Below are 23866 nucleotides of genomic sequence, written 5' to 3' on the forward strand. Positions count from 1 at the left end.
TGGTGGTGGTAAGGGTGTTTGGCAATGAATCAGGCTGAGGATAGGATTACACGCACTGGGCTACAGGGAGTGGACCACGGGCTTGGGCTGGGCTCTTCACTGCTGAGGCTAGCTTTACAGCCCAAAGAGACTTTGAGCTTTTCCCTTTAAAAAAAAAAAGGAGTTGGAAATACTTCTTTTTTACTTCTCAGACTAATGTCCCACATGTGGCGCGTTCCATTGATTCCAGGCCAGCCAATGAACGGTCGCCTTTAATTTGGGAAAACTGCAACATAGAAGGCCCATAGTAGAGGCCTGGGCTCTTGTTTGAATGTCACTAAATGTCACAGCCTCAGCAATGATTACACCCTCGCACGTAACATGAAACAAATACAATCACATGCGCACACATACCCAGACAGACCCTGTCTGGTAGAAAGCAAGTTAAGGTGTGGTGCTGCGTTGTGTTTTAGTTGGCGGGCTTTGCCGTTTCGACTGCAGTTTTGTTGATCCTGTGGTTGATTTTCTGGCGGATTAAAAATGCAGCCTTGAATCTGGTTACTTTTTTTTCTTTTGATGTGTCAGCTGCTCGCTCCTCATCATTTAACCGTTTTTAGGCTTTTCCACCTTTTCTTCCCAGGAGTGAGTTTAATAGGCGCAACAGAGAAGATAGCAATTATGGAAAGCAGACGTGGCAAATTTACACCGTAAGAAGGGAATTAACATGTTACTGTAACAATTGTGACTTCATGTCTTGAACTTATAGCATTTACAGAGAAAGATGAAGCTGTGGCTGGAAACAGCTTCATCTGGCCCCTGTGAAAATCAGTGGAAACATAAATGCTCGGCTTTGAGAAACAATTCTTAATGACATGCACGAGCCTGGGAATCGTACTGCTCACTGTTTGTTCTGTTAAGCGGTCCACAGCCTGGAGGTGCGAATGATGTCAGCTTGGTATTTTTACTATTCACAGTTTATGAGAAAGAGTGAAAACCAGCTTACGCGAACCACACGTTTGCCACTGACATCACTGTGTTTGCTCAGTGATAGTGAACATATTGCGTGTGTGTGTGGAGAGTTTGGTAGATTGCGCTTGGCCTGCGGAGCGTGTGTGCATTTCTGTGCAATGCGCACACAAGGACACGGACAGAGAGAAGATATGTGTTGAAACAACAAGGGTTTGAGATCCAGCTGTCCCAGCAGAGGCTTTTCCACTTAACTGTGTGCCCTTGTGTAAACGGCAATGTCAATTCTGAACTCGAGCCGACGATCTGAGAAAACAGCCAGTGGCCACGTCTGCACTTGGGCCGCCATACGTCGTGTGCATGAACAATAAACACACATACACACCACGAAACCATCAAAGAACCCACACATGAGGCCATAATCCACGAAGACATGCTCTCTAAAAACACTTTAATTTCACTAGAGTACATCTGCTGGCAGGCGTCACTCGGTGATGCTCATTTTCCAACCCTACGCCTCCGTCGAGGTGCAACAAGTTGCCACGGTTGCGAGCTACCAGTAAGATGCAGCCTATATGCCACATACTTGTTATTTCTAATGATAATAAACATCCAGTATGAGAAGCCAGTAGCAGGAGGGCCGCCTGTATCCTCCCCCCAAAAAAAACAAAAAAACAAGGCGAATGTGAGATCCTCGCAGAGAGTGTTTGAGGTGAGGTGTTGGACAGCGTGCGTCAACCAGAATGCCGTCATTACAGGGGAAGGAATGAGCTCATGGACATTAACGGGCTGCGGGTTCGAGTGGGGGGGGGGAGCGAGAAACCGATGGAAACGATGAAAAGGCAGAGAAAATAACACACCAGGATGAAAAGAGATGGCGGTATAAAGGGTTTAAGGTTAAAGGCGGGTAGGAGGTAAAGGGAGCAGTTGTCGTGTCTTTGATGGATGCCAAGACCTTAATTTACCTTCTTTCTTGACAGCATCTTGTTGTGACCGTGTGGAGACCGGCCTAGGCTTTAAAAAGCGCAACTCGTAAAACAGAAAGGAAATTAAGAAGACGTACAACTGGGATCTAAAACGGGCCGCACTGGGTACATTTTTATGTTGACATTTTGGTTTTCTGTTAACCGAGCGATTAAAAAAACTGTCCCGAAGGCAATGTAAATGTACACTTTAGTTTACTGTAGAGTCAAAAAAGTTGATTTTGAAAGTTAGCGAGAACAGACAATGCTATTCTGTTTTCTTCCCAGTAGCACCCAAACACTGAACCTCACTTTGGCCTGGTGAAAACTGGAAAGCTTCCACATGAGATGCTGCTTTTAGCTCAAAACGATGCTCACAACTGGGCTGGAAAAAGTTTGCGTTCTATTTATGGAAGCTCTGTCTAAACACTAGATTTGTGAAACAGAGGTGCCCGCTTTAGTGATAACATTTCCCGGCCACTGCCCCAAAGCGACAACAGACAGCCAGCTAAAGCTTATTTAGAGTCTGGAGTTCCCACTGACTCATACCTTGTACACAGCAAAATATTCAAGCTGCTGAAAATAAGAGCAACTCAAAGGAGGGCGGCAAAATGAGCGGATCAGCCGGGATCTGGAGACTGGAGACAAGTGAAATTCAACCAAAAGGAATTCACAGCATTATGTTGTGCTCCGGGGCGGGATGGCTGTGTGTGCTTCTCTTCTTCTCCTTTTTTTTTCTTTTAAGGAATACGCAGGATCAGACTTTATGTTTTCACAATGTATAAAAGCAAAGGTTCTCTATGCAACATGAAAATCCCTAACAATTTCTTAAGAGATTTTGCTGTAACTTAGCAGCAGAGGAAACATGCTCCAGTGCTCTTTTTCTCATTTTGTTTTGTCTTTGGTTTTCCCCTGTTCACAAGGGGCACAGATAAAGGGTGCAGGGTAAGCGTCTGTTAAAGGCAGTGCCATTCGAGTGGCCACTTCCTTCTAACCTAATTCTCCATTCTGTCATTGAAAAGCTATTTTTATAAGAGGCCACGGGAAGTCTGGGAGTTGACAAGGACCACGTACAGTGCACACAGGGTTGAGAAAATGCAGTGACTGACCTGCGAATGACAAACATGTGACAGAGCCAGACTGCTCTCTATGTGTATTGGGGGGGTTAAAGAAGAAGGGAGCTGCTGCTTAAAAAGGTGACAGTGATGCTCAAGTCTTATTGTGGTATTTATTACTGCGCATGCTTTGAAGTCTTCTTTCCACCACAGACCGTCCAGCTCTATCTGTTGGCCAGGGGAATTCCTGGCAGAGTGATTTTTTTTAAACTAGAGGACTGAATCACATTGCCAGGGATTTCCAATGGCTGACACGAAGAAAGCAGCCTCTTCGTCGCACGCGCGCCAATTTGCCAACTCATACACAGTCACTCATTTGCATACACACATAGAAACGTCTCCTTTCTGTGTCACAAACAGATGCCCGTCGAAGCCTGGCTGTGCGGCAGCAGGACTTAACCCACATGTGAACAGTGAGTGTCTGCCATGTTCACAGTGGTTAAGTTCTGCCGCCACAGGGCTGCAGCCTGCAGGGGACAAGGGAGAGGAGTAAAGGTCAGGGAGGGGCCGCACTGCATCAAAAACACCACTCTCCACATCAACACCAGGCTTCACATGAGCATGATCTCGTCCCATGACTATATCCTCCCAACAAAAATCTGCTTTTTTATATAAAATGTGGATCTAGCCGCCTGTTCGATGATTTACTTAAGAACCTGTGACCTTCTTTGGCACTTGAACCCAACAACAACTCAAGCGGTTTATAGAAACTTGAGCAGCAAACTCAGTGAGTCTATTTTTCCTTAAAGGAAGCTTTTCAGGAAGTCTGCCACACAAACCCGGCACCCATCAAAGGAAGTGTCAAAAAAGCCAATTTCACCTAAATGACAGCAAATGCTGTGCCATACTGCAAATTTTGGTATCGATCCGATACCAAAATACAGAGCCAGAATTATCAATGCTGCTACTTTTAACTGATAAATGCAGCTTATGTAGGGGAGTGTGTCATGACTTATGAGATGAATTACCACAATAATTACTCAGTACAACAAATCAGCGTTTCATGTGGCTGTCTCTAAAGCACTCTGGATCAGCTTCTGTCCTTTAAATGTGCTACGTACTGAACATAAGGATAGAAGAGTATCGGTCCAATTGTGCTAGTATCCATCTGATACCAACACCAGTATTGGTATCGATACTATCAATATTTGAATCGATCCACTGCCCGCTACTAGAAAGCATCACGTTGCCGGTAACGAGGCAAATACGTCCTACTCCTCAACAGCCAGATTGATCCTTTGACTTTATTTTTACGAGCTTTCCTGATCGTTGCTAAATTGACAACATGTGTCGGAGGCTGTGTGTGTGCACGCGCGTGCGGGAGTACTCCATGGATGACTCAGTAGTGTTACGAGTCGGCACTGTGATGTGGCTGAGTGGGATGCATGGGAACAGGTATCGCACTCCATTATGAGCGAGTGCCTGGCAAAAACAGCTAATCTGGTGAATTAGCCGAAATTGTTCGGTCTCAGTGTGTCAGAGCCTGATAAATGTCAGGCGTCTCATTAGTGTCGAAGGCTGCTCCCGTTCCTGTTGGGCGGGCAATATGTCATCTTGTGTCGTCGGGTGTATTGCTGGCTGCCAGGCTCTCTCTGGTGTGTGTGTGTGTGTGTGTGTGTGTGTGTGTGTGTGTGTGTGTGTGTGTGTGTGTGTGTGTGTGTGTGTGTGTGTGTTTAGTTTCACTTCTACCTGTTGATTTCTGCATGAGCATCAGTGTCTGTTTGGCTCGTTGTTGTGTGTCTGTGTTTATGTGTGTGTGACCACCTCTGTCCCCTCCTCCTCACCCCCCCCGCTGGGTCGGTCTCCTGTGCCTGCTGTGCTGATAATCAGTGTGTGACGTCGGCTGGCTCAGTTCAGCAGGAACAGGGGACTGTTCTCATTTCCACACTCTTTCTCTCTCACACACACACAAACACACACACACACTTTAATGTCAGTTTAATAACAACATTAACACCAGCGTGTTTACTTTAGTTATGCAGCTCTTTTTCATGACATACACAGACCTTTAAAAGCATATAACCATAAAAGCTTATAATGTATTATAAATGTTAGAAATTTTTTAAACTGTATTTTTAGGGTTTCTTTCTTTGTTTTTTGTACCGTGATCTATGAAAATGAAAAAATATATCAATTAATTAAGTCTGTTTAAGTATATTTGAATCTTTTTTGGAAAAATAAAACTTGTTTTGGAAAAAAAAGAAGACCTGTGCATTTGTGTTCTGTGACTCATTCCTTCACCTATCAAATAAACCTCTTTAACCTTTGCGTCTCTCACTTGCTCTCCATCACTTTCTTTGTCTTTCTTATCTACGCTGAGGTCGCAAGCAGGAAATCAGATATGCGGCAAATGGCCACCAATCAGCAGGTAAAAGTTACACCGCGCCTGCTTACGTTCGCCTGTGAAACCAGAGAGCGAATGAAATCACTCGGCTCTGGTTTTTTGTGTGGCGGTGAACTTAATTTGTAGGCTATGTTTCTATTGTGTGCAGAAATTCATATTGCTTAAATCCAAAGAGCTTTCTGTGCCATTACGCAACAATAAGCTTTTACTTCCTACGGATTTCGCACAGTCTGTCACGCTTACCACACAACTGAAAGATTTGTGTCTGTGTGTGTCTGTGTGTGTGTGTGTGGGGGGGGCAAAATCAAGAAATTGACAGGCAGCAGTTTCAACTTTCAAAATAAAGAAAAAGTGCAAAATTCATCACTATTCTAACTCAAAACTACACTCATAATTCATCAATCCGTGTCCACATTATAAAGAAAACAAGCACTAATGTGGAGAAGGGGGGGGGGGAAATGGACATTTCTACACAAAAACCATAAAAAATATATATATATATATAAACAATGGTTATGAGAAGAGGACAAAGGAAAGTCTTACACTGTTTTCCATTTTTTCATTTGTGCTTTAGTTAGGATGTACTTTTTGTTTCCACAGCGACCTGAAAGTGAAAAAAGTACAGTGAGAGCTATGAGTGTAAAGGTTTCACATCTCTCTTTTTTTTAACTGTTTAATCATCACCCTTACCTCATTCATGGACATGTCAGAATTCATTCATTTAGCTAAATGCAGTTACACCTTGGTAATTTTAACAAGAGCCTGTAAGAGATATAAAAACCCTCATGCATCTTCTCCATGCAGAGTCCAGGTTTATTTCAGTGCTGTTAGGCATTTATTTGTTGTTGCTCTTTCACACCGTTTTGACCACATCCTCAGCCCATAGACATTTTATAAAAATACTTGTAAAAACACCCACCGAAAGCCTACACAAAAATACAGCAGGAAGTGTGACAAACATGACTGTATTGCAGGGTTAAGTTTTTTTTGTACATTTTTAACTTGAGCTAGCTTTCAACCTTTCCTGAGCTTTGCCTTAAACAAGGTATAAAAAGTGGTCTTACTATAAATGAGCAAAAGGGTGCTTTTAATAAAGTACTAAAGTATTGCTAGAGTATTTTTATTAAATAGAAATCAGTTCACTTCTATATCAGTTTCTCTCAATTTGTACCCCTTTAATTACTCTTCCACATTGTTAAATTTATTATTGCTCTCCTATCAAATTTCTTTACAAATTATACTTTTTTTTAAATAACAAAAGAGACACTTAACAAATGTGCATGAAAATGTTAACCAGCTATTAATATTAACTTTATTTATATGGCACTTTTCAAAACACGGCGTTACTATGGGTTATTTTTCCACGCAGACATGAAAGATGTTTCACGGCGGCAGCTTTAGAGAACATCAATACTATTAAACACAATTTGTAATCATTTAGAGCAGGCATGACAAACTCACTACTTTGATCTTAAGCGTGTCGGATCAGTCAAACTCCTATTTTCTGTCAGTGTAAAGAAACTAAACTACACAACTGTGAGATGAGGAAAAGATGTGCAATTTCAATAACACGTCTCGGTTTTTGTACATAATAGAAAGATGCTGCTGTTGAAAACAAAAGAAACCTGTGAGCGTGGATCTTTCTGTAAGAAATAAATGTGTAGAGTTACTGAAAATGGCATTGCTCAGACTATCCTGTGATTATAAAGTACACATTTTTATTTATGTATTTTTTGTTTACCACGAACCCATTCTAAAAACAAACAAACAAATAACTGGAAAACTGGAACTTTTCTATCATTTAATTGTTTAGCTGTTTAGCTTTAATTATGTTTGTGTAACATGAATAACCCAAGGTTAGGTATTTATCAGTTGAGGAGCTGTAAAAAAAAAAAAAGAAAGAAAGAAAGAAAGAAAAGAAAAGAAAATACAGTTAAAGGACCAAAAGGACCAAAATTCATGTCCTCCCTTGCATTTTCCAAAATGGTCATTTGGGCCACAATGGAGTCTTTGCTGGGCCATTTCTGGCCCCCAGGCCTTATGTTTGAGTGCAGTAAATAAGAGCTTAGAAACTACTAAATGGAACAGTGCACGACTCCCATACATACATACATACATATATATATATATATATATATATATATATATATATATATATATATATATATATATATATATATGCAGTATAGTGCACTATTAGTATTTGGATGTAAAGGAACTGACTACTAGAAAGCTCAAACCAAAGCCCGTCCTGATACCTGGGTTGATAATGCGGTTTTTCTTGCTACAACAAATCTGATGAAGAACGATGACGGTGCAGCAACAGACACATGACATCCGGATGTTTGTCCTTGTCCAAGCGGTTGCCAGAGCAACGCAGACACATGGCCGTCATCAAACTCAGCCAGCTGCGTCACTGGAGGAGACGGCGGTTCAACTGACGACTTCCTGTTTCTGAGAAAGCAAGCGAGGTGTGTGCAGTGCCCCCCCCCCCCCCCTCCTCCTCCCCCTCCGTCTCCACCACTTCCACCTTCACCTCTGTCCGTCCATTTATCACAGCTCCACCCCCCTTTCCATACATTTATTGCCCTCCCTATCGCAATGTTTATCTTTCCGTCGCTATCAGCCGCCCCTTTCTCGCTCCCTCAGCACGCCCACGCAGCTGCACTCCTTCACCTGCCGATACCTCTCCGGGTGGACCAATAGGCTGCCGAGATGGTGTTCCCGTGGCAACAACAAACAGGTAAACATGGGTGGAGCGAGGACGCCGCGGCTTTGCAACAACGTGCAGAATACTCCCTCGTATGTAGGCCACAGGTTTGGTTTCATGCTTTTTTTTAAAGGAGTTTTTTCTGTTCGGGGATTTAAAGTAACTGAGGGAATCTTTCTAGAAAGTTAACCGAACTATAGGCCTGTTATACATAAACATTATATTAATATATACATATATTATTTGCTCTGCTAAAGCTACCTTACTGCTAGCTTAAACTTTCAGTAGGCTAGTTTAATGATTAATTGGTAGTGAAATCAGATTTTAGTCCATTTAATTTGGTAAAGTGGTAAAGTGAATTATTTATATTTTTTGTTTTTTAAATAAATGATCCAATGATATGTTTTTCCATGTATAAAGTGTCTTGTGTATATCATATTTTTCCCATTCAGTCACACGTAAGAAAAAAAAAAACATTAACAAGGTGAAAACACACTCTGCGTCATGCGTTATTCAACTCCCTGAATCCAGAAGGATATCTTTGTATTTTACATCTACTTGTGAAGACACGATGATAATCTTCCTCTCTCCTTTCAAAAATTCCTGCATACAGATCCGGATAGACATCAAAAGGTAATTACTTCTAATCTGGGCCGAGCCCAAACTCCATAACTCTTTGAGTAATCCTGCAAGCATACATCCTTGGCGGAGGTTAAAAGACAGCGAGGGAAAAGTGTTATATTCCAAAGAGGGGATGGTTTTTGGACCTTTTGCAGGTTGGATTCGGTCTGAGAAGCAAAGCTCGGGGCAAATTAATGTGGAAAAAGTCTGCAAAGCAGCTAGTTGAGCTAACTGAAGGTGACTCAGACAGACATTTTTATCAGCACTTCCCTTCTCTTATCTGGAAATATGGTGACCGGACACTTGAAAAAAAAAGGGGGGGAGGACACAGTTTAAAGAGACCCAAAACGGTGAAAATAAAGAAACAAAGCAATGGGAATTGGCTCTTGCATACACTTGGACACGACTTTACTCAGAAACCAATGTAAATATGTAAATGGCTGCATATTACTTTTCTTTTCCCCTTTCACTCCTCACTGATCCACCCCACCCTGCAGCTGTGCAGCAGGTCAGTGCTCCCTCTCCCTCTCTCTCTCTCCCTCCCAGTCTGGCTCTTTGGTTCTCACCATAAAAAAGCTGCCAATCTGGCTGGAAGAAGACATAATTGCCATTATGACTGCTGCGGCCCTGCACATCACACAGTATGCTGATTGTTCCTCAGAGCAGGAGGAGAAAGGGGGAGGAAAACACTGTCTGCTCTGTGCAGACGCCACACAATATTATCATAGCGTGACTACAGCTCATCCACACACACAGATACACACAGACAGGGTCTCTACTCAGTTTTTTCTTTTTTCAGCCCACTCAGACTCTGTAATCTTTCAGCTAAGCGCAGAGCAAACACGGGTTTCTATAGGGATAAAAATCCATACACCGCTGCCTTTAAAGAAAAAAAAGAAAGAAATTGTAACTGTCAAGCCCTGGGTAAACACACACTTACACACACAGTGCCACCACCAATAGGAAAAGATAGAAGGCCTGAATGGAAAAGCAGCTTGTACCAGAACAGGAACACCCAGTTAATGTGTGTGCGTGTGTTTCTGAGAGCATATGGAGCTGAGGTTTTTGGGAAAGCTGACCTTACCCCGTGTCCAAGTCCACTTCTTCAGCTCCAAAAATTAAAAGGTCACAAACACATTAAAAGTACTGACACTTTAACAACTCCATAATATAAATAAATAATTTTAAAATAGCTTCAGCGAACATGTTACACACATCCTGGTGTAAAAGCAGCTCTGTGCAGAGGATGTGAGAGCACTGATTAGCTGCAGGAAATATCCATTCCCACAGTAGTAAACTGATGTATTTCGAAGGGAAACGTCTTTATCCTTGATACTTGATTACGCGGCTTATTCGGCTGACGGCACAAAGAAAAGGGGCCAGGGAGTCCCACCTCCAACGGGTGGAAGAAAACTGTGCTGCATCTGCATGCGCGTGAGAAAACAACCCCACGTGCACGTGCCGCTTGAGGGATTTGAAGGTAGGATCTCGCAAGCCGCATCAAAGCCATTAGACTCGCTCAACAGACTTTATTCAAGCATTTGCCGCTCGCTGAGCAAGTCGAGCCAGATTTCAATTTTCTTTGTTTTTTGTTTTTTTTCCTCTCCTTGAAACCTTAAATTCTGCCCGAACCAACAGAGCGCAGAATTTGTTTTATTTGCTCAGTTTGGAAACAGTTTGATGAAGGATTTTTGAATCTCATAACTACAAAAAAAGGGGGGAGGGTCATAAAGTTGAAGGTTTATTTGATTAAAAGCACTGCTCTAGTCTCACACAACCCACCACAACTATTAAGGAATATTACAGCAGGCCAGGGGCCAATCATATTTATCAGGAAAATAAATTGTTAAGCATTTAAAGGTCTATAAGGTCATAAAAGGCCACTGACACCAGGCCTATAACTGCATATTTTACTGCATTCAAACAGCTGTTCTTCAGGTGTGAATAGTTACATTTTAGAGTCTGTGCATCAAACAGAGCTAAAAACCTTTTAAATTATTAATATTAAGTAAATTAGAAAATAGTCTGCAGGCCAGCTGGCACACTATGGCATGCCCGATTTGGCCCCGCAGGCTATAAATGGAGTATTGCTGCCATAAAGACAGCTTTAATGACACCGTTAATGTTCGCTTCCCTCACTTTAATGGAGGTTTTAATTATGCATTTTAGCCCCGAGGTCACAGAGGTTTCGGATATCAGAATATCTTCTATTCATAGGTATGCAAATGTAAGTTTGAATTGTTTCAAGTCAATCTTGTAAACACGAGGAAAGTAATTCAGATCTGTGCCTTTACAGAGATGTAAATGTGAAAGTTTAACAATCAGAGCTTCTTTATTCATTTATTGCTTGAGTACCTAATAAAGTGACCTCTAATCAATGCTTAATAGCCACCTCTGTGTTCCTGGATGAAATGCTCCTGAGCCACTTCAAACTCTTTCTGCAAACTTTTTATGCAACAAGGATCGAGTCATGTGAAATTTAGTGTCATATGACAGGTCCTCCGCAGCCTTTTCTCACAGGACTACTGCACAAAGTCTCTGTAAAAGTGCAATAAACCTATTTTAAAACAGAGACAGAACTGATGAGTTCATGGTTTATTAAGACATACAGGGACATCTTTCATCCTGTAACCATGACGAGAAAGTAAAGGTTTGCTTAATATAATAGAAAATAAGAATTATCGACCGGTGTATGTGTGACGCCACAACTAAAATGAAATAAATTAAAACTATACACACACACACACACACACACACACACACACACACACACACACACACACACACACACACACACACACACACACACACACACACACACACGCTAAAACCAGTTACATTATAGACATAATCGTCTCTTTGGTGCATGCATTAGCATGATATCTATGACATTTCAGCTTTCTGAACAGTAAGAAATAGAAATGCTGTACTTGTTCAAACAAGTAAATACTGGAAAGCATTAAAACAGGAAAGCATCACCACCGTTTCCCATTCAATAAGTCGTTCAGTTACAGCACTGTATGTATGACAGTACACGGTCTTGAAGCTGACCCAGGATCAGGCTGAAGTGTTCAATTTGACAAACAAAAGGCGTAAACCAGAGGAGCAAAGACAGTCGTTTTTAAACAGAGCAGCCAATTAATCCGTTTTCTTGCCGGCGGCCAGCTTGTCGACGTGTTGAGCGAAGGTCTCGGCCACAATCAGAGGGAAGACCAGAGAGGCATCGGCGTACACCTGAGAACCAAGAACAGAGCCGCTGATCACTTTTCTATTATGATAAAAATCATATTTTTTAAACAATGATGCTGTATTATTGTTTTTCACTAAAGTGAAACCAGACAGTTTTCCTAGTTATGCTTTTCAGTGCCTTGGATGCACTCTGAGTACAAACACTGTACAGACGCTGCCACCTTGAGGCCAAAATGAGGAACACATCTCCTAGTTGCACCACCATTGACACCATTTTCCCCCGTTCTGTTTGACTTGTTCTCGTTCCTTCGTTGTGTGCGAAGAATCTGTTGCTCTGCTTTGTTACCTCGCTGCCATTTCTGGTCCAGTATGAAAATATATCTAAACACTTTGAATGCCCCTAAAACACATTTCACTGGAAAAGAAGGAACTCTCCAAACATGGAACAATGAAAGCAATAAAAACGCAAGTCGCTCAGATCAAACAGAGAAATTCTTTGTTATTAAAAACTCACTGACCACTTCAATTTGCACATCTATTCATACACTGCTGAACTACTGGGATTTACATACAAGAGAGTGATCTCAAACTGGTTTTCGGAACAGGACAATGAGTTCACTGTACTCAAATCACCAGACCACAGTCACCAGATCTCAAACCAGCGGAACGGCTTTGGGATGTGGTGAAACAGCAAAGTCTCGTCAGAAAGCCGACAAATCTGCAGAAATGTGTGATGCTATCCTGTCAATATGGATCAAAATCTGTGAGGATAGTTTCCAGCACCTTGGAGAATTAACACAGTTTTGAAGGTAAAAGGGGTCCAAACCAGCAGAACCAAGGCTTATCTAATAAAGTGTCCGTGACTCTATATTAAGCATGACAAAAAAAAAGAATTAAAAATTAAAATGCTGGTGGCTCCCAGTACCTCCCCCCAGCCTCTTAATAGCACCTATGGTGTAAATGTAAAAGTTCAAGGTGATTTTCAGAAAAGACGAGCTCTGACCTTGAGGTTCAGGTCACTGAGATCCAAACTTACTGCACTTACAGTATGAATTTGAAAATCCCGTGTTCACAAACCCCCTGATAATACCCCATCAACCTTTGACAGCTACAGGTAAAAACCCAGTAATTTAATATACTAGCTTAGCTTCTCAGACATTACTCAGTAGTCATGAAAACAGAAATGTTTGGATCAGTCTGGCCCGCAGTTATACGATCTCAACCCTGCTAACCAACCAACTCTAACCCAGTGGTTCCCAAACTTTTTTTGCTAGGCCCCCCTTTGTTTTACAAGAAAAACGTATGCTTCACCATATTTTCTAGTCTTTGGCTTAGAATGAAGTTGGTTTGGAAACATATTCAGCGATGCTTCATCTCCTGCTTTGCGTTTCTGTAGGCGCCTGCTTTGTCCCCCCCCTTTCATACCGCGCCCCCCCTGCCATGGGCCCCACACTTTGGGAAGGTCTGCCCTAACCCAACCAACCAACATCTCCGTGATGCCTGAATGATCCCATAAGTGCATGGAGCTGATGTGTCCAGTACAGCAAGCGTATGGGTGTTATGTACCGCACTCTTAAAAGTCTTCAAAGGCGTTTTCAGTTCTTAAAACACCTCTGAAACTGACACCCTTAGACTTGTGTGCTTAAAAAAATAAAAAACCCCACCAAAAAAAATCCCCCAAAGACATCTCAAAATCTGATGTGAATAAAGACCATCTGACGTAAAAACAGGAGGTAAAGTTGACATTTATCATCACCTTAACAGGTTTGGCATCTGTTCTGATCTTGCCCCAAGATACAGCCTCGTCCGGTCTGGCCCCGGAGTCGGAGCCATCAAACTCCTGCCCCGTGTTCACATACACCACGTAGTCCGCTCCATTTCTCTGGCAGGAAAGAGAGAGTGTCAAAACAGGATTCTGATTAGGTTTGTGAGGAAGTTTGCTTTACTCGTTTAAACTTGTTAATATTTCTCGAAATAAGAACAATTTCTTATGAAATTGTCACAGCAACTTACAGGTAGAAAATCACAGTGAATCTGAAGTAACTGCAGGCTGTAACTGTTAAAGCAGCTACAGTGGAAATACTCAGACAGCCCACGTTCCTCAGATTTGTACTCAAGTAGAACCTCTTAGGTATAACCTAATTTATCAAACTTTTTCAGAAGTGAGAAAAGTTCAAGCTAAAGAAAAGAAAAAAAAAAAAAAAAAAAGTTCAAGCCAAAGATAAAAGAATTTAGTTACCATAAGATTTGCATTGGATATATGATGTTTGACCAGCCCCCCTCCCAGGATGATCATCCCAGTCCTCTTGGCGAAAACTGCCTGGCTGTTCAACCTGCGAATATCTGAAAATAAAGCGCGCATTAGCAACACGAAACGACTAAAAACCTGCGTTTTAGTCAGCAACATCGGCGCCGCTACAAACCTTCTACGATGTCCAGAATCAAGCCGGGGTTCTTATACGAGTGGAAGTAGATCATGTCGCCCAGAGAGCCGTCTGTCAGAGCGGGGCTGAACACCGGGATGTTATTCTGAAATGCAACACAACAGCACATTTAGCCACCAAACAGCACAGACAGTTCAAAGTAAGCAAAGCAAGTGAGAATACGAGGTGCATAACCACCTTGTATGCCCAGTAGTAGACAGACTCTGTATTATTTATCTCCTTTCCAAGTCGGTGGATCATTTTGGAGGGAGTCCAGCGGGTGCCCTGGAATCACAGAAACTTCTTATTATTCCTAATTCTTTATAAAGTTGTATATTACATATTAAACCTAAAAGTGCATAAGACTAACAACTATTGTTGCAGTAGGCTTTGGGGTGCAGGGAGCGACTCACCTCTGTGTTCTGCTCCAGCAACATCTGGTCCAGGATGGGCATCAGCCAGTCTTCAAATTTACAGTAGTTATCGTTGGGCACCACCAGATTACCAATTCTACAGCCAGTGAAGACAGAGGGAGACGGACAAGGACAAAATCAATACATCAGCAGGTTTGTCTATGTGAACCAAGGTCACAGATCAGCACCTGCCTGTCAAATCCTTGCACCAACACAACATGTGCCATTTGTGATGAAAGCATAGAGAATAAGAAACTTGTCCACGACTATGAGGTCAAACACTGTGTCCTTGGGTAAGAAACTGTACCCCGAGTTGCCTTCAGTGCATCCATTGGGGTGATCAGAGTGTGAGTGTGTGATTGGTAGATATTAGTGCTTAGGCATCGATAAAAGGACTGCATGTATGTATGTATGTATGTATGTATGTATGTGTGTGTGTGTGTGTGTGTGTGTCTGGGTGAATGAGGCTTGTGGAAAGGTGGGATTATATCATGCGTTATATAAGCACCAGTCCAATCCATTTGGTTTACTGGCACTGCTTCCTCTCTGTGCAGTGGCATTGATTCTAAGGCGAATAAGCATGTTTTCTTTAAAGTGGACCTATTATTGCTTTGCCTTATATGCTGTTCATCTACACCGTTTAAAAAAAGTTTCAAAAGGGGAAGTCAAACAGAAGAAAGCCAGGGGGATGAGCTAAAACAGAAGCTGAAGGGTGGCCACGACAAACAGTTTTATATTTTACTATTAATATTTTTATTTTACATGTTAGCTTACAGATAAACCACAGCAGCGCTAACAAACCTGTTGATGCCTCTCAGGCGGAGCTCCTTGCCAGGGAGGCTGAAGTCTCCCAGGTAGGTGTGAGCCAGGCACTTGATCAAATCCTCCTCCACGCCTCCTGCTGTGGTTACAATAACATCCACCTGACGCAGAGGAACAGATTCTGAGAAACCGGGTGACTGATTTAGAGCTTATGTGGATCGTTACATAAGACGTGTCATTTTGTACCATTTTGTGCTGCGCCAAATAGCGGATGCTTTCTCTGACTCCGGAGCTGATGAGGTTGGAGGTGTACCCCAGGAAGATGGTGCAGCCTGACTTTGGGGTTTCCGACTCATTTCCTTCCCCTTCCTCCACTGGTTCAAGACGCTTCTCGATCTGTGGTGGTCAAAATCATTGCTGAACAACAGATAAACAGATATTGCAAACATACAACGTGGATCACTGTGGCAACAACCACACCTTACAAGTGAGGCCAAACACAACAGCGTCGAGCAGCTGGCTCCAAAACCACCGCTGGCTCCAAAACCACCGCTGGCTCAATGTCAACTTCATCAAAGTCAACAAATTTGTAATTTTACACTCCATCTCCAAGTTTTGAGGTAAACAGAACGCAGGAGAAAAGTCAGGTTGGATTGTGGGTGTGACACATGGGCCCAGTCTGGAGTGACTGATAAGTTTTTTGAATGAGGAGGGCGAGTAAAAGTCTCTCAGTATCAGTGGACCAAGACTCCAGGAAGTTAAAAGCTTTTAGGGTTCTTTGTTTTGTTTTTTTAAAATAGTGACATATTCATATCAATATGATCCCTATGATTCCCATCAATAGGACTCCTCTTGTACTACAGTGGAAGAAGAAATGCCAAAAGATGCACATAGCATAACCTGGGCAAGCAAAACCAAAACTACTATAAGACAGGAGAACGTGTGGGTCCAGACACCTTGTAGTCGTTTACTGAAAGTTAATAACCCCCCCAAAGGCTGTCCTCTCACCATGGTGTTGATCTCCTGGATAGCCAGGGCTAAGCTGCTGGCCTGGAAGCCCGTGGTGAGGTAGGACTTCAGCACCGCATGGAGATCGACTCCCTGGTTGAAGTCGTAACCTCTGATTTTCGGCATGTCCTCGGGGAGATCGCAGCTAGGCTTCAGGACAGCCTCCATGGCAACTGAGGGGGCCTGGTCTGCCATCTTTTCTGCAAAAGACAATCACCAAACAGAGGCTCTTTGAGATTTCCACAGAGGTGGGCCTTCTTGGAGGTTTTCAGCATATTTTAGGTAAAAAAAAGAAATAAATATAACACACACTTGCAGATCCAGCTTATTCAGGATGATATTCATTTGAATGTGCAAATGTTGGGAAGAACATTTTCCTGAAACATTTGGTTACTGGAGTGTTTGCATGTAAAGAAACTAAAGTTAGTGGATTCCTAGTAAAAATTTGAGTAACTGAATTCCTGGAAAGGCTAGCAGCATGTTTCTAAGGTGGATGTCCATCCTGCAGATTCCTTTAAAGTGCACCTCCTGAAGTTTTCCTGATTTTCTATTCATCATTCATTACAGTGCTAAAAACCTCATAGTAAGGTCAACATATGTAAAAGTAATCCGTGTGAACCAGAAGTGGAGACTATAGACTGCTTTGTTTCTGCTATTTCTTTTTGGGCCTCTGAATGATGCCAGTGAGGGAGGATGTCTTAATCAGAATACTTTATTAATCCCGAAGGAAATTAGGGTTACAGCAGGCAGCACGCTAGTGGCGCATGCGCACTTACAAAGGAACCTTCTGACCAACTTTACGCAAACATCACATTGGGGAGACATGTCAGAAAGGTAGGCTGATAGGAAAAAAACAATGAAAAATACATAACATGAGGTAAGAGGAGGAGAAAAAAAAAAAAAAAAAAAACTCCACTCAGACTGAGCTCCTAGTGGGAGAACAGTTTGATAACAGAAAAAACACCTCAGCACAAAAAGCACATGACTATCAATACACCATAGAAACACAAGACAAGCAACAGGGGCGGGTAAAGGGTAAGAGAGAGCCGGTGTAGACAGTGCATCCGGTCCTGCAGCATGTCTGTGCTGGTCCAGTCGGCTGCCATCTTCCCCGGTAGGGCACAAGCATCGAAGGCGTTTGGAAAGGGAGGGGGGATCAGTGTGTACATATCAGTGTGTGTGTGTGTGCGCGTCCAGAGTTCAGCTGAGACAGTGTCCTTCGCCCTGCCAGGCTAAGTAAACAGTCTTCCAGCCAACCCAGGTGGCCTTGCATGGGATGGGGGGGGGACAGTCTAAACACAGTCGTTATCAGGGTGTTTTGTTCAGCTCCAGCCTTGAGACCGCAGCTGGCGCCAAGAGGGTCTCCGCATGAATTGATGGTGTTTTTTACTTTAGTGCGAACAACTCATATGAATTTCAAAGCTGTTCTAACAGTCCAACACTGGTCTCTCAATCTCCCGTTGGAGAGCCGTGAGCTTTCTATGATGTTATCCAAACTTACGTTCCGTGATGTTGTCATTGTTTTTGCTCAAAGAGCAGGTTCTGAGAACTCACCACTGCAGTGCACTTCCCAAGATTAATTAATTTGGTCAGCTCTGGCTCTGTGAACAACAGCTCCTCCCATCTGCTATTGAAACCTTCTGTTTCCGAGGGCAGCCAATCAGGAGAAAGCAGGTTTTTAGGGAAGCATTGCAGGCCAGGTACAAGATAAAAAATTATTATTTTAACTGTTATTTACATAAAGATACTCTAGTAAAGCCCATAAGTAAAAACATGGAGCTGGAAATGAGCAGATAGCGGGTCTGTTGTATATTCTCGTCTCTGGTGGCTCAAAATCTCTTTAATTTCATACCGTAGTTGAAGTGGAGGAAAATTACTTTAATACGTTTTTGAGGCGTGCAACAAAAAAAACAACTATGTATATTTATTACCACAGCACTGTACTGCAGTTACATTGCTATAGATCTGCTGCACAGAGACATACGGCACAGTTTACTCAACTATGCTGTAACTTTACTTGTTAAGACTTCACATAAACATATTGCAAGCTTATAAAATCAACTATCTGATTTTATGAGTACCAACACTGTCGTGAGAGGTGACTGGGCATTGATTTATCAGGATATTCTAATACTTTGTTTGAGGATTACATATCTGGTGACTTTTCGTTACAACACATGCTAATGTGAGAGTAAGCAGATGAATATTTTAAATGTAAATGCGACTTCTGGCCATCACATGGGTTTTGATCAGCTTTAAACAAAAAATAACATCGATTTCACAGGCACAAAATATCGAAACTTTAAAAACCCTATGGTTTAGATGTAAAATTCCACTTATTTTTGGAATAAATGTCTTTGTACAGGGACTAGCCTTTATTAAAAGAGCATATGGCGTTTAGCAGGTGCTACAACATCAATGAAAACATACAAAATCCATGTGATAGACGTTAGCTAGAAGCTAACTCTGAGTCAAACTAGCTTGAATCGCGACTTAACATCTAAAAGAGAAATGAAGACATACCTGTTCTTGAAGAGGCGTCAGGTGATGAAGAAGGCTGAGCAATAAACGGCTGTCACTACGCGCAAAAAAACAAATATTGAAGATTTGTATTCCCCTAAACGTCGCATGGATCGCCTGTGAGAAACGAGCTACTTCTACGGAAAGTGAAAAGGGACAAATGTGATCCAGGTTGCCCTTTTCTTCTTCTTCTTCTTCAGTCAAGTTTAACGGCAGCTTGCATCCAAAACTGTTGCATTACTGCCAGGTTGCCCTTTTTTTTAGCTACTCTACCTTTGTGGTGTTCACGGTGTTTTTCTTTCACATCTTCCGCAGATAGACAAATAGTAAAATTTTAGATTTTTTTCCACCCCTTCTTAGATCTCTACAGAATTCCGTGAACTTTCCCATTGTTTTGAGTGTCGATCAGTCAGTGAGAGCTAATCGCAAATCCTTTGTATGCTACACCCACCAGTTGCAGTCAATCATGATCACTAATGAGAAATTAACAGGCCTTGACTATTTCAAGTCATAAGACATTATAGAACCCTCAGCGCTACTTATTAAAAGATTTAAATGAGTGTATGTACATATTGGGCCTGTATGTATACTGTTGACACTGTGTGGATTAGAGAAAATCCTAAATATAATATAACATAAAATCTAATGTCAAAGTACAGACGCATAATCTTGTTTTAAGGGCAGACCACATCTCTAAAGCACAGCCTCCAGCAGTGCCTGTGAAGAGATGTGATGTTTGTGACATTTCCACCACTGTGTTGTCTGACCTTTTCTATCACAGTCTTTGAACTGGCCCCAACAGGGAATTAAAAAACAACAAACAGAGGAGGATACAGGTCAAAAGGGAAAGCCAGGAGCATCTCTGAGCAGATGCTCCTGTATAACCTGAGCTGTTTAGATCAGGTAAGTGACTGGTGTAACTCATTTTTCTGCTGCTAACTTTGGTGTCATAGGAGTATGTTTTTGTTGTTTTTCTGTGTTTTTGCTCTCAAGACAATGTCAGGAAAGATGTGCAGCAGCAGCAGCAGTGTTATTCAGGCACAAAAACTGGTGGATCAACTTCGGGTAGAGGCAAGCATGGAGAGATTCAAGGTGGGTAAGAATCTAAATCATCTGTTAATTTGCTTTATAGAGGTGGGCAGATTGATATAAAAATTAATTGTATTGATACCAATGCTGGTATCGGTATTGGATTGAGACTAAGCATGATATGGTCGATATTTGTTTCCATCCTCTACGTTCAGTATGTAGATCACTAAATTGTATTAAATTTTGTGTGTGTGTGTGTGTGTGTGTGTGTGTGGGGGGGGGGGGGGTGTAAAAAACCTATAATTTAAACATGCGCTATGAATGTCTTAATCTTTTTGTGTTTATTGTCACATCAGTTTTATTTAAAGCCTGCGGCACATTTAAACAACAGAAGCAGATCCAGAGTGCTTTAGACACATACACATTTACATCCCAGGTCTCCCAGAAACAGTTACAAAATAAATAGAAATCTGAAATGGTCATTTCAGTGGTCATTAAGATGTGTTCAGAATTTGAAAATGTATGATTCATCTGGTTGAATTTATGACACACTGGCCTCCCGACATAAGCTGCTGACATAAGTTAAAGGTATCAGTATCTGTATTTAGCTGGTATTGGATCAATATTAATTTTTAGTATCACACAGGACTATCATTTTATACTTTAATTGCTAAATTGCCAAAGTACTGAATATATATGTATTTTTTATAAAAACTTCCCATGCTCACTGTCCAACAGTTTTTCATACTTGTGTCTAAAATCCAGTCAACTCTCTGCCCCTGCAGATCTCTCTGACAGCAGCAGATTTAGTCCAGTACTGTCAGGAGCACAGGCGCAGTGACCCCCTGCTTACCGGCATAGCTGCTTCATCCAATCCCTTCAAAGATAAGAAGACCTGTTTGATTCTTTGACAGCTCCCAGACGGCGCTGTGAGGAAAACCTCTGTCCGAGAACGCAACCACGAACATGTACTGTGTAAAAGATACTACATGTTCTCATCTGGAAAATCATGAAAGAATCCACGCACTTGATTTTTAGAACTTTTAATGCTGTCTTCTGTGGAAACAGTCTCTCAGCATGTTTGTAAATGGATTTTTGGTCAATAGTAAAAACACACACAGCATATGGACACAAATAATAACACTTTCCTGACTGTATTCAATTAAATAGCTATAGAAATACAATCAGTTTGTCACAGAGCAATAATTAGTTTACTGTACATGAAATGTTTAAGTAATTATTCTTGTATAATGCCAGTTTACATATGAGATTCAATAAAGGTATTATAATTACAAACATTTACATGTCTGTGGTTTCAGTGCTGTTTGAACACTTAAAGTGTCCTTAAGAGTGATTCAGTGAGTTTTGGCACAAAATGAACATTTTTGGGGTAAACAATGAAAATAAACATTTGCTTTTCCTTCCATAGAAAAATCTTTTCAGTGGATCAAACAAGATAGAAATAAAAAAAATAAAAATATAATGTGAGGGTTTGTGACAAGACTAAAATACCTGAAATATCCTCCACCACATATTTACAACTAAATTAAACAACTGAAAGCAGTCATTTCAAAATAGTTCACTTAAAAATTAAAAATAACCTGATTGGTCATCATCTGTCGTCATTTCTTCCCTTCTGTGTTTGTCTGTTTACTCAGCACTTACATGACTGTTGATGTAGCCAGCCTTCCAGGCAACGGCAGCTTCTTTATTTACCTTTGTTGATTTGTATAGAGACACAGAACAACACAACAAAGACCAGGGTTCCTGTTTTCATTGTTACCATGTAGTTGCTTCCACTTCATTTTCGAGGCCTCCACACTTGCACCCTGACGTCACCGGACGCTATAGCGAGGACTCCGGCCTCCACGCTCAGCTGAAAGTTTTCACACAGTGCAGTGAGAGAAACAAGAGGGAGAGAGAAGACACATGAACGATGAAAAGAAGCCCACATTAATAAAGTTAAAATATCATCACTGATGCCCAGAAAGAGAGAACTGTCAGTACTTTTGCGATCACTAACATTGAATTCCTCCAAAACAGTTCAAAATGTGTCATCCTTGATCAGAGTATGACCTCCCTAAAGGAAACTATAGCAACCCCTTCAGCTACTGCAAAACTGACAGATCCTAACCAAAACCAGAAAGAGAGCAAATATAAAACCAGTTTTAAAGTCTCTGCATTGGCTTCCTGACAAGTTTTATACGGTGTGTGTTTGCTGGGTTGATTTTTTTTTTTTTTGCACATGTTGTTGTTCTGTAAACCATTCTGAGCTACGAAGTTGTATAAAAAAGTTGCTATATAAACAAAGTGTTGACTGACTGCACAGCACTCACCCCATGGACTCCAGTTTGATAGTGCAGGGTGCTTAACGTCCTCGGAGGCGCGCATGGTATATGAACCTGTAGCGCAGGCGGAAAAATTACAATTCAAGACTTTCAAGACATTCAGTAGCAAAGTTCCAGCAGCTTAAGGTAACGAAGAATTCTCTCACCTTGACGGTGCAATCAGATGAACAGGTGTAGAGGCTACCGGGGGATCTGTGGATGCCGGTGATCAGAGCTGTGTGCCCCACATCAAACTGAGAGACAGGTTTTAAGGTCCCCGCCTGCATGGAAAAGGAGTGGAGCATGCCGCCGTTGTCTCCTGCCCATACCTCACAGCCACTGTAGCTCATGGACAGCAGGTAGGAGCTCAGCTGTAAAGTGGTGGGGTGGGTGGAGTTAGTGGCTTGGTGTAAAGATGGATATGAGTATGTTTACAAAAACACAAGCTCTTCAAGAAATCTACCCGAAGTCTCTTCAAGCCTTTGCCCGCTCTGCGGTCATAGACAGCCACAGTGCAGTCTTTGCTCCCTGAGATGATGTATTTGTCATCTGCACAGAGGCACATTACGGCGTTACTGTGCATACGGATGCTTTTCACCAGTGGTGCAGCAGCTGTGGACAAAAACAGACAGAACCCACCTCAGCAAGTCATTTGTCTATATAACTGCTTTGTATTTACTAAACTCTTGACTCTCATGTGCACTTTCTACACAGCAAAACAAGCTTCATATAAATCCCTCTCACCTCTGGTGTCATACATGCTGACCCGCTTGTCAAATGTACCAGCCAGCAACATGTCGGGCTGACAGGACAAGCAGAGAACAGCAGCCCCGGTCCTGATGAGGGCCCTATCTGCACCTCCTGCCTGCAGGTCCCACAGCCTCACAGTGCTGTCAAAGCCCCCTGAGGCCAGCAGAGGTCCTTGAGATGCCAGGCACCAGACCCAGCCTCGATGGCTGCTAAAATCACCCTGCCGTCCCATCGTTTGCAGCAGTGATCCCAGCTCCAGATCCCAGAGCTTTACGTTCCAGTCTCTGGAAGCTGTGGCACAGACCTTCCCCTCTCCCCCAAGAAGGAGGACCGAGTTTACATGGGCAATGTGGCCTGTAGGCAGGGTAATGCATTCCAGCGCTGGTGGTGGGCTTGGACTTCTTGCCTCTACATGTTGCCCATTACCCAGATTCCTGTGGTCTGGCAAGTCTTCTTGGTGATTAAGAACTGCGTCTCGGCCCTCGTTGGCAATAAAAACCCTTCTGTGGTCCATTTCTTCTTCCATTAGTGCTGCAGCATCACCCTCTAGTCTGTCTTCAAGCTCTTCTCTCAATCTCGCTACTTGGTCCCCACCTAAGACGTGCTGCATTTCACCCTCTTCACCTTCCACTGCCACCTCCATTGCCTCATCCGCACCATAAGCAACCTCCTGCACTGCCACTGCCACTCCGACCTGACCCTCTCCACCATCATCCTGGCCTCCCACACCAGGCTCCCCATCCTGAGG

The 23866-nt window shown here is 42.3% G+C and overlaps 3 protein-coding genes across 4 annotated transcripts in view; 1 reads left to right on the forward strand and 2 right to left on the reverse strand.

Annotated features, from left to right (window-relative positions):
- Positions 1-11279: 11279 nt before the first annotated feature.
- On the reverse strand, positions 11280-19418 carry dhps (deoxyhypusine synthase). Its single transcript, XM_085270968.1, has 10 exons — positions 19016-19418; positions 16493-16692; positions 15731-15880; positions 15524-15645; positions 14723-14819; positions 14508-14594; positions 14310-14415; positions 14126-14229; positions 13643-13768; positions 11280-11931 (listed from the first exon to the last, which is right to left on the reverse strand). Exons 2-10 carry the CDS (start codon positions 16685-16687, stop codon positions 11836-11838), a joined length of 1083 nt encoding a protein of 360 aa, XP_085127094.1. The 5' UTR covers positions 16688-16692; positions 19016-19418; the 3' UTR covers positions 11280-11835.
- LOC146576005 (guanine nucleotide-binding protein G(I)/G(S)/G(O) subunit gamma-7-like) lies at positions 18414-21338 on the forward strand. 2 transcript variants are annotated; one of them, XM_085270970.1, is made up of 4 exons: positions 18414-19183; positions 19815-19915; positions 20006-20104; positions 20827-21338. In XM_085270970.1, the coding sequence occupies exons 2-4, from the start codon at positions 19883-19885 to the stop codon at positions 20950-20952; spliced, it is 258 nt and encodes an 85-aa protein (XP_085127096.1). In that variant the 5' UTR covers positions 18414-19183; positions 19815-19882; the 3' UTR covers positions 20953-21338. The 2 variants fall into 2 exon arrangements, with proteins under 2 accessions (XP_085127096.1, XP_085127095.1); XM_085270969.1 differs by lacking the exons at positions 18414-19183; positions 19815-19915 and having other exon boundaries at positions 19925-20104.
- The window catches only part of fbxw9 (F-box and WD repeat domain containing 9), a 4201-nt gene continuing 1402 nt past the window's right edge, over positions 21068-23866 (reverse strand). The window contains exons 3-7 of the mRNA XM_085270967.1: positions 23113-23866; positions 22832-22980; positions 22536-22739; positions 22378-22443; positions 21068-21917 (exon numbers count right to left, since the gene is read on the reverse strand). The exon at positions 23113-23866 is cut by the window's right edge and continues 225 nt beyond it. Coding sequence (XP_085127093.1) covers positions 21843-21917; positions 22378-22443; positions 22536-22739; positions 22832-22980; positions 23113-23866 — 1248 coding nt within the window. The 3' untranslated portion in view covers positions 21068-21842. The remainder of the gene's footprint in view (positions 21918-22377; positions 22444-22535; positions 22740-22831; positions 22981-23112) is intronic.

The sequence above is a fragment of the Mchenga conophoros genome, linkage group LG4 (assembly GCF_057382185.1).
Source record: "Mchenga conophoros isolate Kocher_MC1m ecotype Shallow Benthic linkage group LG4, M_conophoros_male_GT1.1, whole genome shotgun sequence".
Classification (NCBI taxonomy): Eukaryota; Metazoa; Chordata; class Actinopteri; order Cichliformes; family Cichlidae; genus Mchenga; species Mchenga conophoros.

Bases quoted from the DNA above. Each gene is read 5' to 3' on its own strand.
- dhps (XM_085270968.1), bottom strand. From the start codon at position 16,687: ATGGCAGACCAGGCCCCCTCAGTTGCCATGGAGGCTGTCCTGAAGCCT. The intron at 14,595-14,722 runs GTGAGTCGCTCC...CTGTGATTCCAG, and splicing joins TGCTGGAGCAGAACACAGAG to GGCACCCGCTGGACTCCCTC. The intron at 14,416-14,507 runs GTGGTTATGCAC...GTTGCATTTCAG, and splicing joins TCTACTACTGGGCATACAAG to AATAACATCCCGGTGTTCAG.
- LOC146576005 (XM_085270969.1), top strand. From the start codon at position 19,970: ATGTTTTTGTTGTTTTTCTGTGTTTTTGCTCTCAAGACAATGTCAGGA. The intron at 20,105-20,826 runs GTGGGTAAGAAT...CTGCCCCTGCAG, and splicing joins CAAGCATGGAGAGATTCAAG to ATCTCTCTGACAGCAGCAGA.